We start from the raw sequence: 13,698 nt of genomic DNA on the forward strand, positions 1-13,698 counted from the left end.
AATGGTGGAGGGGAGGAGACGGAGTCAGTGCGTCCCGTCTCCGGAGGGTGGGACTTAAATCCGCATTTTATTCCTTGGCATTTACGATTTTTACCCGCCCGGTCCGTATCCCGGAAATTCTTTTGCCGTTTTATAACAATTAAAACTATACGGTTTTCACCACGAAATCCGGTGGTGGAGGGCGCCGGGCGCAATTGTATTTATTTTTTACCGTTAATAATATAAGAGCTATTTTTTCCGTAAAATTCGGTAATGCCGAAAAGTCCGGCAGTTTCTTTTATTTACGTAGGGGTGGCGCAGGCGCCGGGCAGAGGAAAGAAAACCGGACCCGTTTGGCGCGCGGAGTAAAAGTAAAGGGAAACTAACAGTGTCTTTTGTCTACGGATGTTCTTCGATCTTATAGATTTGCGCGGACTTTTAACGTGGACCGGTTCCCTCCGGCCGGCGAATAATTTGCACCCACCGTCGACGTATTCGGTCCGAAATATTTTACGTATTGCAATTATTAAACGGAAGACTGGGGTGGCGAAGGTCGGGTAACCGGTCACCCGCTGGCGTCTTTTCCCTTCCGTTCCGCCTTATTCGTATTCGTCGGGGCGGGAAACTGATCCCGGACGGAAAAGGAAGTGGCCGACCCGCCTTTAACGGTTTTCAATCCGATTACTTCGTAGAGGTATTTTTACCTTTACCCGTCCTTCCGGTTTCTCGCGGCGGGAGGAACTGGCACCAGAGACTTTTCCAATTTATTAATATTTTATTGTAAATTTTCCGGGACCGAAGGCGCGCTGGAAAATACACCAGAATGAAAAAGTTTACGTACAAAATCGGCGAGAAGAGGGAGGAGGGCGCGGACTAGCGGGAGTCTTCTTCGGCCTCCAGGGCCCGAGGACCGTAGAGCAGGACGTAGGCGCAGTGCCAGTCGCCTGTGGAGAGAAAAATTTCGTGGGTTTTTCCCCAACTGCGTGTAATCAGCAACAAACAGAATGTTACTCACCTCCGCCGGACAGTTTGAGAATTTCCTCCGAGGTCACCACCGAGACGTTGTCGTCGTCGCACTTGAACCACTCGTCTGCAAGGGTAAAGAAAAGCCCATTAAACCAGGTACCAGGTGCAAAATTTTCCACCTACGGCGTTCCGGCTACGGATGAAAAGCGTTATTTACACGCCGATAAGTTACTATCCTGTGATTTAGATATTGGTGTCGAACGGACGTACGGTACAATAAGCACTCTATCCATCCTCCACAGATGCCCTATTTCCTGGACGAGTTCTGCGTACTTGCTGACTTTTTCAGTGCTTGTGTTTTGTACATTGCGTGTGTTTGGAATGGATATGTCTGTAATGTATGTGATTTTATTGTGTTGAATGAGTGCGACGTCTGGTCTGTTGTGGTTGTAATTGTTTTATCTGTGATTATGGCTCTGTCGTACTACATTTTGTGCGTGGTTTTCCAAAACTGTCTGTAGGATGTACAGTACTTGTAGTATGGTTCGTGGATGTCTAATAATTTGTTTCTTTGCAAGCACGTGGTGTATTATATTTGCTAGTAGATTATAACTACGTAAATAATCTGTCTGTGCCAAGAGCTTGCAACCGGAAGTGACGTGTTGTATAGTTTCTGGCACGATGTGACATTTGCTGCATGTGTCGTTTGTGAGTGTTGTATCTTTGAGTATGTGTTTTCTGTAGTTTTTAGTATTTATGACCCGATCCCGTATGGCAATCGTGAATCCTTCCGTCTCCCCAAAGAGGCATCCCCGCGCTAACCGGCTGTTTGACGCAGTTTTGTCGACAAAATCCTGGGTCGTGTTGTAGGGATGCGTGCCGTGGAGTGCCTTTTGACCCACGATTGCTTAACGGTGTCTACGCTTTTTATATGTCGTGTCGTGTCCGTATGATGCGAGTGAAAATTTACTGGTGCAAAATAACTTATATTCAGAAACTTTTCCAACAAATTAAGAAAATACTTTATCAATAAAATATAGTATCGATCCCAGAACAAATCAATAGAGTACAACAAGTATTATGTAGAAGGGAAATACCAACAATAGAAGAAGATAAAACTAATGGCTTATTAAAAAAAAGGCAAGTGTTGTATAAAAATTTAATTGTGACTGTGGAGAACCATTTACTTACGTTGGAGAGACGGGAAGAGAATTATGTGAAGAACCGTGAAACGTGTTGTGGCAATAAAATATGACATAGCGTGTTGAACGGATGTCAAATTGATCGTAATATATTAAGGATAGTCCAATCGGAGACGAATACGACAAAGAGAAAGTTATATGAACACGTAGAAATAGTTAGAAACAAAAATCTTTTTAACATTAATAAATGAGAGTGATGGAGTAAATTTACAGGAGTCATAAAATTGGTTCTGGCCAATAGGAGGCAGGGGGAAGGTGTTCTGTTGCAGTAGGAGTGTTTGTGAATGGGGTCAGAAACGATGAATGAAAGCAATGATGTCAAGGACTGTTTCTTTTCTTTAACCATACACATTACACAGAAGTACAGCAATAATTTGAAGATATAATAAGTTTAATTTTTTAAAGAATTTTAAGCAATAATGTTTTTATGAAATAGAAAAAATGATTGTATTATGGAAATAGAAAAAACCGTTGAAAGGTAAACCTTTAAAATTTTTTGTAGAGGTATAAGGTTACATATCAATATTCAAGTAATACGTTTTATTCACAGAGAAGCTCTTGTATGTGAAAAGTTTAAATTTGGAATTAAAATCTACAAGTAAACAATATTGAATTGTGAATCTAACAACATTCGACCAGCTATAATTCTACCTGTTTACAGCTTAATGCAAGGAAACAAGATCAAATTATCATTCTCTGCTATTCCATTTCCGAAACGCATTGGCCATACAAAAAAGTTTTATTGACAGTTGATCGGCCAAAATTCTGGAGGTGAAAATTTTTTGTGCATATTTGTTGGATAGTTATTGGCTTAAGAAAACGAAAAGAATTGGAACTCAAACCCACAACTAGTATGGTTATATCTAACTTAAATATGTCCGGAAGCAAAGGACCGAACATAACCGGCAATGCATCCGCAAGGCACGTCGCCGCTGCGGGTTCGAGTCCCGCTCGGGCCGATTCTTTTCTTCTAGACGTTTCCAGATTATTTAATAAATTTTAACTTAATTATAATTATTAAATTTAATACGAGATGGCACCCAATGCCTACTTCTGGGCCAAATTATTTGGTGTTTAAATTATAAATAGTAGTGATAATATAGCCCAATTTAATCTGGCAATCATTTGGGTTCAATTAGACCCCAGTCTAATTGGGACAACTCAATTTGCATCATCGTAAAAAATTTCTACATCACATTTCTCAATGAAAAAAAGGAAGTACTATTTACATTTAATGAACAATTAGCATTCTCAAAATACAATTTAGAAAAAATGAATTAACAAAAACTTTAATAAAAGAATTTTTCCTGTTTGCAAACTGTTAGAATCAAACTACTCGCGTCAATAAAATTCCTCATTGATGGCAGCTATAGAGAATTTAACTATCATTAAAAAGTCGTAATTAGAAATTCTGTTTAGTCATTTCAAGAATAAAATCTTAAAAAGTAATATTCACAAAAGAGTGTTCAAATTTCTCATTAAAAAATTAAATATTGGATTTGTATAATGTTTCTGAATAAAATCTGTTTCCCTTTACTACTCTGCATTTTTCAATAATACATTATATAATTTTTAATAATGAATTTTTCACTAAGCCTGGTACAGTCATCCCAAACGATTTTAAGTATAGGCTATAACAAAAAGTGTTACAGAGCACCAGTTTGTTTGTTTATTGCTACTTTTATTTATCTCTTAATATAAAAATTTTATATCTAATGCTTCAAATAAAACTGATAAACTGAATTTTACATAATTCAAAAGCACTCGACGTTAAAATTTTCTGGAGTTTCGGCGTTAGTTTTAAAATTTATATTTACAATCCATTACCTCCTCGATGACGAACCCACGCTACGTAATGACCGCTAGTGCTCGAACGTCCCCTGTGAGTGAGAACTGCAATTAATTCGTAGTAGCCGCTATTATTGGATCCGGGATCTGTCGATTTCAAATAAATTTCGTTAAATCTACAATTATTATCTCTCTTAATTAATAAAAATATTATCGAACACAAACCGTCGGGAAAACTATAATCAATTTTTTCCTTGGGTGAAGTCTTAGACTTGGATACATCGTTAGATATTTTCAACTGTAAAAGACAACTTTACGTTGTAAGAAATTAAAATTAACAGAATTAATATAAAAATATTCCTACATTTTGAGCTTCTTCTACTTTTTTATCTTCAATTTCTTTAAAACGCAATCTCATCGGAATAAGTTTTTGTTGTAATTTTTCTGTACATAAGTCAAAAACATCTAAATTCAATGTAAATTTTACATCCTATATTGAAAACAGGTCTTACATTAAAATCTTATATCGCACAATAATCTATTTTATTCGAGCATCACACAAATATAAGAAAAAGTTAACTTTCTTACTTTTAATATTTTTGCATTAATTGATTCTCTTTCTTTATAGAAGAATCTCACAAATTGTATGGTAAGATAAGCGGGTAATCGACTAATTTTACACTGAAATAAATTTATTATTACTTTCTTAAAAAGAAAAAAAATTCAAACGACTCAAATTCAAAAGACACACTTACTGTTTTTTGATATTGAGCATCTCGATCTAAAGTCATGGAATGCTTAGTGATTACTTCTTGCATCCGCTTTAAAAAAATAAAAATAAACACAGACTTCAGAATAATCTAGCAATGATAATTTTTTCCCCGAAATAATACTTACCGATTTTAATCCAGTGTGCATATATTTAACATCTAAAAAAGATAGATAAATAAAAATTTATTGAAGTTATCAGATGTATTTTTTATTTAAATCTTTTAAAAACTTTATTTTCAAACCTTGTGATATAAAGCAACTAAGTTGAAGGAAATTTTCTTCATTGTGTGTTGGTTGTTCATCTTCAGATTCAGTACATTTTAAACTTAATTAAAGTTAAAGTTAATATAATTCTCAAACACATATACAATCAAATATTCACAAATAAAAATTATCTAAACAAAATAAAATTTGCTTTAATTCACTATTACCAATATACAGGATGACGAAAAAGTCCAAATTTCAATCAAGTAATAAAATATTTGCACGATAGAATTAACACCTTAATTTCTCCAGAATTTATTTTATTATTGCTAACATTCTTAGATGTTCAAATGTCTGCCTTCAGGCATTATAATCCTTTTTGAATGGTATAAATCAAATTTTTTAAATCTTAATTGGAGTACGTTCCACGCAAATAAAAAATCAAATTTTGTTAACGTTCCAAATCCCTACAAAAATATACTTTTTAAATTCAAATTATCCAAACAAAACAGATTTTCAAAATCGGGTGACTAAACCTAAGACTGGGGATTTATAAGGTACTGATTTGAGAGGACAGATACAGGACATTGAAAAAGCCTCAACCTAGGCTCAACAGCCAAATGGTGGTGTCCCATCTTATGTATGATGCATGGTTTGGAACTAGAAGTTCAGGTATTATGAAAGGAGAGTAAAATGATATGTTTGGTATGAGAAATCAAGGAATTAAGGATGCTAGAGCATATAGAAATTTCTCTATAAAACAAGGAACATGCATTAATTTCAAAGAACTTCAATGCACGAAAGTAAATATACAAAGTTCACAGGTGAAAACAGAATATTTAAAGTTACATTATGTGCTGAATGCTTCTTTTACTTACTTTAAATTTAGTCTGCATAATAAACCTGCTTTGATTGAAAAATTTGAAATTTAAAAGTTTTGTTCATTTTCAGGATTTGGAATATTCAAATTTGAATTTTCATTTGTATAAAACATATTCCAGTTCCAACTCTAAAAATTTCATTTATGATGTTAAAAAAAAGGATCCCAAAGACAGATATTTAAACATCTGAAAATGTTAAAAATAATAAAATAAATGCTGAAAAAATTAAAGTATGTTACTTGTATCATATTACAAGCCATCAAGTTGGTTTTCTCAAGTTATAAAATATTTGACTGAAATTTTATAACCACGCATTAGAATTCTATAAAAGTAAACATCTAACATTGTTACCAATTTAAAATGATTGTTGGAAGTGTCTTCTATTTTTTCTTGACACAGCCAATCATTTTTTATTTGGAAATATTTTGCATAATATTTCAGCTAAAATACACTTTATTAAAATTTGAATTGTGTTTGTTTACAGAAAAATTACAGTCTTTAGTGGCTTTTAAAAGTAAAATCAACACATGCAAGGTCATGTGAAGAAATTTCTCTTAAAATTATGAGTTCTCCAAAGGCATCTTCCACTATAGTGCATAAAATAAACTGTGATGTAACACTGTTATTGAAAATATGAATTTTGGATTTAGTTGTCATTTAATTGATCGATAGACAGATATAAAATTTGCTCACAGAAATATTTTTATTGGATTGTTCGGAAAGTAATTTTGTTTTTTCATAGAAAAATAAACCCAATATTCTTATAATAAATAAATATTTTATCGAATTATATATTGACCATTTTGGTCAAATACCTGTTGTCATTGTTTCTGGTAGTAGCATGATTTCACATTCATAAAAATTTTGATCGTTGTTTACAAAAAACTGATCCGAGTGATTTTTGACATTGACATTCAAGTAAATATCTTACAGTTAAAAAAAATTTGTATAGACCGGAACAAGTAATAATCTGAGCGTGCCCAATCTGGCAAATATGGTTGGTGCGACAACCCATCCCATCTAAGCTATAACAGTTTCTGACCAGTTACCAAACTTGTGTGAAATTTGGCATTATCGTGGTAAAACACTACGCTTTGTTTGTCAATCAACTCTGGTCTTTTCTGTTTGATAATATTACTCAATTTGTTTACTCCATGGCAGTACACTTTCGAATCAATTGTTAAATTGTCTGGTAAAAGCTCAAAAACAAATTTCTTTAAAATCCCGCCATACAGAGCATCTCTCGTTAATAACGTGTGGAACCCATATATCGAGCTTTGAAACGAAACCAATTCGTTTTAAGTAATAATAAACGGTTCGATTTAACAGATTTAATCTCGTAGTGATTTCACGTGTTGTTATACGGCAGATTGCTTCGATCGGTACTTTTATTTTGATTTCGTTGGCTTCGAATGGCCATCCGGAACGTGGTGTATCTTCGATATTAAAATTGCCAGAACGCAATTTTGTAAACCAGTTTTGGCACCGTCTTTCTCTCGACGCGTCTTCTCCAAACATGTACCGCAATTTTTTTCTTGTTTGAACAGCATTTTGGTTTTTTAGTTATAGAAAAGCAAAATATGCCAAAAATGATGCTTTCCATTTTCCATATTTGATGGGTCAACAAAAAAAAAAAAAAAAACAAAAAAAAAAAAAAAAAAAAAAAAAAAAAAAAAAAACAATTGTACAGAATCAAACAAAATTTTTTACAAATAAGCCTTAAAATGTCAGCTGTCAAAGTATATAATGAAAATGTGGTTTAAAATAAAATTGGCTGGTAAAAATACATCTAATTCCTCTAGTAATAAAAAAACAAAATTACTTTCCGAACAACCCAATAACTAACTTATACACTGTCTTGAAGCTGTTACTCAAATACTTGCTTTTAATATGTAGAGAAACTTCATTAATACTATTAGGGTTTTTGGAACACCACAGATGCATATTTTCTGAGTTATTGTAACCTAAAGGTTAAACTCCATATCTACCTGGTTTAATTTACCAATATAATATTACTGTTTTTCTGGTAAATCAGAACAATCATTGAAAAAGATCATTTCTAGAACTTATGACAATTCTTTAAAAGAACAGAAAAGCAAAAAAATTCTTCACTTAATTCTCAGGCATTTTTGATACTATGTGGATTTCCCAATTTTTTCCAATAATTAATATCTTATCAAGCTTTTCACATTTTGAACTAATTCTTCTTCTAATTTCCTAAACTTATCTATTACTTCAACTGAATATTTAAATATAATGTACGTACTGGATAACTATAATACGAATAAAACACACCTTTAATAAATAATCCAGTGAATAAATATTAGCAATATAAAAATGTTTTTGACCATTTTTTAATGATCATCTTCGGTTAACATAAAATAGAACACCAAAATAGAACGTAAATATGAAAATAAGATTTCTGAGATAAAAATATAAATAACGGAAATGTAGTTGTGGTCGATAAAATAAAATTGCTAATATTTATTTGCTGGACTATTAAAGGTGTGTTTTATTCGTATTGAATATTTAAATGGCAAAAAACAACTATATTGTACATTTCTAAGTTATTTTAATGTTAAGTTATTTACTGTCGTGCACTCTGTTTTTTCCTCCCATTTTTGTTTACATTATTGGTTACCATAATTTTTACAATGCAAATGTAAAAATAGCTACAAGATCATCATCTCTGTATATTGTGTTCACTATAATGACAAAACTAAAATTCTATTGACTTCTATTGCTTTATAGTACTTTCATCCAGAATAATTATTCCTAGAAGTACAATTTCTGGAAACTTATTGGGTTTTAAAGATATGTATACTTAGTTCAATGTATAATATCTCAACAAATTATTCACTCACTGTGTTTAAACTTGACAGAAGACGAACAGAAATGTCTATTTTTGTTAACTTAAGCTTTATTTCAATTACAGTATTATAATAACGCAAATTGTTCATTGAATGCAGACAGAAATTCCCACTGTGGCATCTTACTAGTGGATCAAGTTAAACATATGAAAATTAGAAAATACATAGTTTTGGCAACATCTGTGAAGTTTAACAGCTCTTTCCATATAAACTACAGAAAATTTGCAGTAGTTGGCAGAAATGTAAAATATTACACCCAAAATGTCTTCTCCATTAGCACTGGCACTATTGCAGTAATGTATTTAGATAAAAATTAAAAAGTTTCACTACTACTACCATTACAGAGAGACTTATTGATCACCTTATTACCTCAATACATTATTAGTCATATTTGTGATGAATTAACAAAATTTAAATCTATCTGATTTGGAAAGACAGATTTGGAAACAACTATTTCTATTAATAAAAACTACTTTCAAAAGCAGCATTATCAAAACTTATTCAGGTAATTATTTTTAACAACAAATCCATGACAAAATGTATATTTTAAAATTGTGAAAATAGACAACATTGAAGACATACAAAAAAATCCAGGAATGAGCTGCTTAACTTTCCTGGCAACATTTGTTACAATATTTTATTAAAAAGAACTTTTTATATTTTTAATTATTATAAAATGGGTAGGAGCGAGTTTTATAAAAGATTGTAAATGCTAATAACCAGAAAAATCGTCATTAAGTCTGACCCTACTGGAGATACACATGACCCTATTTATGTCTCCACTCCCTAGACCACCTTTAATCACCAAAATTTAATAGCATCAATTCCCCTAATTAACAAACCTCCCTGCAAAATTTCAAAAATAATAAATGGGAGTTATTAAGCTTTAAAAGTGTGCCACACAAACACACCAACATCTGTACATATAGAAAAACCCCCCAAATTATTTGCATTTCTTGAAATTTCAAGGTCTAGATTCCAAAAATGTAAAATCTTGGGGGTGTCATGTTTTTGACTAATTGCCATATTTTTCCTTTGTTAACAGCCAGGAAAGTAAAAATAAAAAACTTTTGAGATCTTCTAAATGTCCTTTTACAATCACTAGAACACAGTCAACACTGGCAGTTTCAACCTTCTATTGTAGGCTCTTCCCTGCATATATTTATGTAAATTGTTTAATCTGCCAGTGTTGACTGTATTCTAGTGATTGTGAAAGGACATTTAGAAGATCTCAAAAGTTTTTCCTTTTTTGTATGTGTCTTCAATGTTGTTTATTTGCACAATTTTTAAATTATTCAGCTAATGTTTTCAGTACTGTTGTGACTGTCTTCACAGCATAATGTAGAAGTGTTAATGAAGTTTTTACTGTTATTCATATGAGAAAAAAATTTATATCAATAAATGATAAATTTTTCATATTGTATTAAAATAACAAGTTTAGGTTGTTATACAAACTAATAATTCAAATATATTATTCATCAATATGTAGAAAATAATAATAAAATCTTTTACAAATAAATTGAGAATATACTTTCATAACTTCTAATTTAAAGTATAATTTAAAATTTTATACAATAATAGAATTTTCAAATATTCAAGCTTTAGAAAGATTTATATTATGATATTTTTTAAATGTAAATAAGAAAGCTATTGCACCTAATTAAAAAAAACTTAAATTCTTTTAATACTACTTAATCATGTTGATTTTGCATTGTATATTCCTGACTTTATTACAACAATAATTTAAAATAATAAATAAATCTTATATAAGAAAAGCTTTAAATAGAACATTTTTTACTTATTTATATTATTCAAGTGTGGCGTGTCCCTCTTTATAAGACACTGTTCTACAATTATTAAATATCTTACAACAAAATACTACTATTTACATAGCAATTCCTTGATTATTTTTATGCAAAAATCCATATATGATTAAACTATATGAGAAAAAATTTGTTGAAAAAACAAGAGGTCATCTTTAAAAAAATAAAAGTGGGAATTTGACATAACTCACTTAAAATACAGTAATCAATAATAATTGGCAATTTTTCCAAACTTTCACTATATTATTACTTGAATAATAAATAAACAATTAATAAATAGTATTAAGGATACGTCACGTCAAAAGTACCACCAAAATATTGGTCAATAAAATTGTTATATTTTTGTTGATTTCCTTCGCTGCAAGAACCATTAGAAGGATCATTCAAGGGTGGTAATTTCTGCTGCAACATTCTCATAATTTCTGTCCAAAATTCATTTGCATCCTGATTTAAAAAAAAAAAAATTACAGATTATTCCGTATTATTACATTTTATTATATATTATTCTATAATTTTCCAAATTAATAATATAAAATTTCTAAAACATTTAATTATTTTCATGTATTTATATACTTATTACCAGAATAGCCAATACTAAATACAAGCTTACTTTTAAAAAAATAAAAGATGTTTATACAATCTTAAGAACTGTATGAGGGTGGTTTTTTTTTTCAAGCTCCAATGGTCCATAAAACAAAGACAAGTGTAAATAACAAAATGAATTTATTACCAAAAGTTAGGTACAAACATAGTTACTTTTTGACGTAATCACTGATGATTGAGGAATTTGTCATATCTGTAAACAAGCTTTTCCATCCCCTTGTCATAGAATGTTGCCACCATTGAATTGAGATGGCCTTAACAACATCGTTTGAAGATCATCATTAGTTCATTAGTTTCAAACCTCTGTCTTGCTAGCCACATTTTCAGTTCAGGAAAGAGATGGAAGTCTTCACCACCTTTATACACCCAGCATACAGCCATGATTTAGCGCCAAGTGACTTCCACCGCTTTCCCGAACAGGAAAAGTGGCTAGGAGGGCAGAGGTTTGAGACTAATGACAATCTTCAAAAAAACATTAGGACCCATCTCAAGTCACTGGTGGCAACATTCTATGAAGAGGGGATGGAAAAGCTCGTCCACAGATATGACAAATGCCTCAATCGTCACAGTGATTACGTCAAAAAGTAACCATGTTTGTACCTAACTTTTGGTAATAAATTTATTTTGTTATTTACACTTGTCTTTGTTTTATGGACCATTGGAGCTTGAAAAAAAAGCAACCTAAGTACATTGGACAGCATCTCAATACAATTAATTTTATTATCTGTTATATTAAAATATTTTCAAGTAAAACTTAGTGTCTGTACCTGAGTACAGAAATCTAATAATAAAGATAGAAGATAGAATATGTAATAAAGTCATCAGCATGACTTTATTACATATTCTATCTCATATTCTTACATATTCTTACATATTCTGTCTTTATATTTTAGCAAATATGAAAATTCTATTTTCTTAAACTTGATATAAACAGAAAAAGCCTAAATTAAGTAGATGAAAACACTTTCTAGTGTCAATCAATTTGTTTGTTTATGTCATTTCTACAAATTTAAATACATTAATAAATCATTTTAAGTTGATCATCAAATCAGTATAACAGTCAATTTTTCATTCATATGGAAGTTTATACTGCAGTAGTAAATAGTGTAAATTTTAAAATGTATTTTCTACAATTTATATTGATGATTTGATCTTAAATTTTAATTATAAATTCTTATTACAAAAATATCTCTGTCAAACACGTGTTAATAATGACTTCGGCATACTTTCAATACAATGCTTTTGTGTTCATTATTAAAGCTTCTTTGTGCTGCTCCGCTTACAATTTACAAAAATAATTTATTTGCATAATTTTGAGAAATGTTTTGTAAATAAAAATCATAATAATGTTATTATTTATTATTATTACAGTTTATTTGTTTAATTATATATTTTTATGCAAGTGCTTATTTGAAGACCTTCCATTTTCTAAAATGATAGGTAGACCTTTCAATAAAACTAAAAAATACAAGATAATTCTTAATTTATATTAGTAATTACAGAATCAATTCCTATCTATTCGACTTATATTACTAATTAAATTTAAAATATTTTCATTCCTACATAAAAGACTAAACTATTTTTCATAGAAATACAAGAATGTAATTTTAATAAATTTTAGCTGCTTTATATGTCTAAATAGAAAATAATTGTTTCATACCTAATGTTTATTTCCTTGTAAAAAAATAAATTATTTTTTAAGTAAGATTTATAAGTAAGAAAATTAAAACTAAAGCATTCATTTCTCATCAATAAAAATATTATGAATCATCATTTATTATAAGCAAATTACTTAGTCTTTATTATTAACTTTCAATTATAATACTAAAAAATATAGTAAAGAAGTCTTTATTTTTAACAGTATAAACTATATAAAAAAGTTTTTGTTTTAAAATTATACATTTAATTTAAAAAAAGCTAAATAAAAAATATTCAAAAATATATATTTAAGATAATTATAAAATCACTTTTACATAGATTTTATAATTATTAAGATAATTATTTTAATTTAATGTTACTAAGATGATTAGATTAAATTTTAACTTTATAAATATTTTAGAATAATATCTTTTACTTGTTGCATCCATCCGCCTTGTTCTGATCTTTCTGCAAATCTTGGAAAAGCAGCATGAACAACTTGAATCAATATCAAAGGAGAGAGTGTTGCTCCAGATCTTTCCATTAATTCATATAAATCTCTCATGACTGTAAAACAGAAAAAGCTTAAAATATATTTGAACAAGCAGTTTTTTAAATTAATATATAAAGTACATTTTAAGGACAGAATTGAATATATTGGCAATTTTGTTCAATATATACAATCATGCATAAATATCAAATCAAAATAAATAAAAATAATATAACAAATAGGAAAAATATCTTGTAAGAATTAATTCAGATAATTTTTTCATTAAAATAAAATAAATTATAATACATTTTTTAGCAGAAACAAAAAGGATTAGATTTTAGTAACTGTATCAATTAATATCAATATATATTGATATTATCTTTCAAATTACAAAAATTGACGAGGAATACATGACCCATAAAGGTCCATAAACTACAATATACCATTGTCCTACATTTTTAGTGTGTTTACTCTAAGAACTTT

The 13,698-nt window shown here is 30.0% G+C and overlaps 1 protein-coding gene across 1 annotated transcript in view; it reads right to left on the reverse strand.

The window, feature by feature from the left end:
- Positions 1-734: 734 nt before the first annotated feature.
- The window catches only part of Usp14 (ubiquitin specific protease 14), a 37,973-nt gene continuing 25,009 nt past the window's right edge, over positions 735-13,698 (reverse strand). The window contains exons 7-17 of the mRNA XM_067279106.1: positions 13,162-13,292; positions 10,777-10,928; positions 4,949-5,031; positions 4,833-4,864; positions 4,691-4,756; positions 4,524-4,616; positions 4,300-4,425; positions 4,161-4,233; positions 3,975-4,082; positions 995-1,069; positions 735-923 (exon numbers count right to left, since the gene is read on the reverse strand). Of these exons, the coding sequence (XP_067135207.1) occupies positions 853-923; positions 995-1,069; positions 3,975-4,082; positions 4,161-4,233; positions 4,300-4,425; positions 4,524-4,616; positions 4,691-4,756; positions 4,833-4,864; positions 4,949-5,031; positions 10,777-10,928; positions 13,162-13,292 (1,010 nt within the window). The 3' untranslated portion in view covers positions 735-852. The remainder of the gene's footprint in view (positions 924-994; positions 1,070-3,974; positions 4,083-4,160; positions 4,234-4,299; positions 4,426-4,523; positions 4,617-4,690; positions 4,757-4,832; positions 4,865-4,948; positions 5,032-10,776; positions 10,929-13,161; positions 13,293-13,698) is intronic.

The sequence above is a fragment of the Centruroides vittatus genome, unplaced genomic scaffold, assembly GCF_030686945.1.
Source record: "Centruroides vittatus isolate TY-2023 unplaced genomic scaffold, ASM3068694v2 contig_854, whole genome shotgun sequence".
Lineage (NCBI taxonomy): Eukaryota > Metazoa > Arthropoda > Arachnida > Scorpiones > Buthidae > Centruroides > Centruroides vittatus.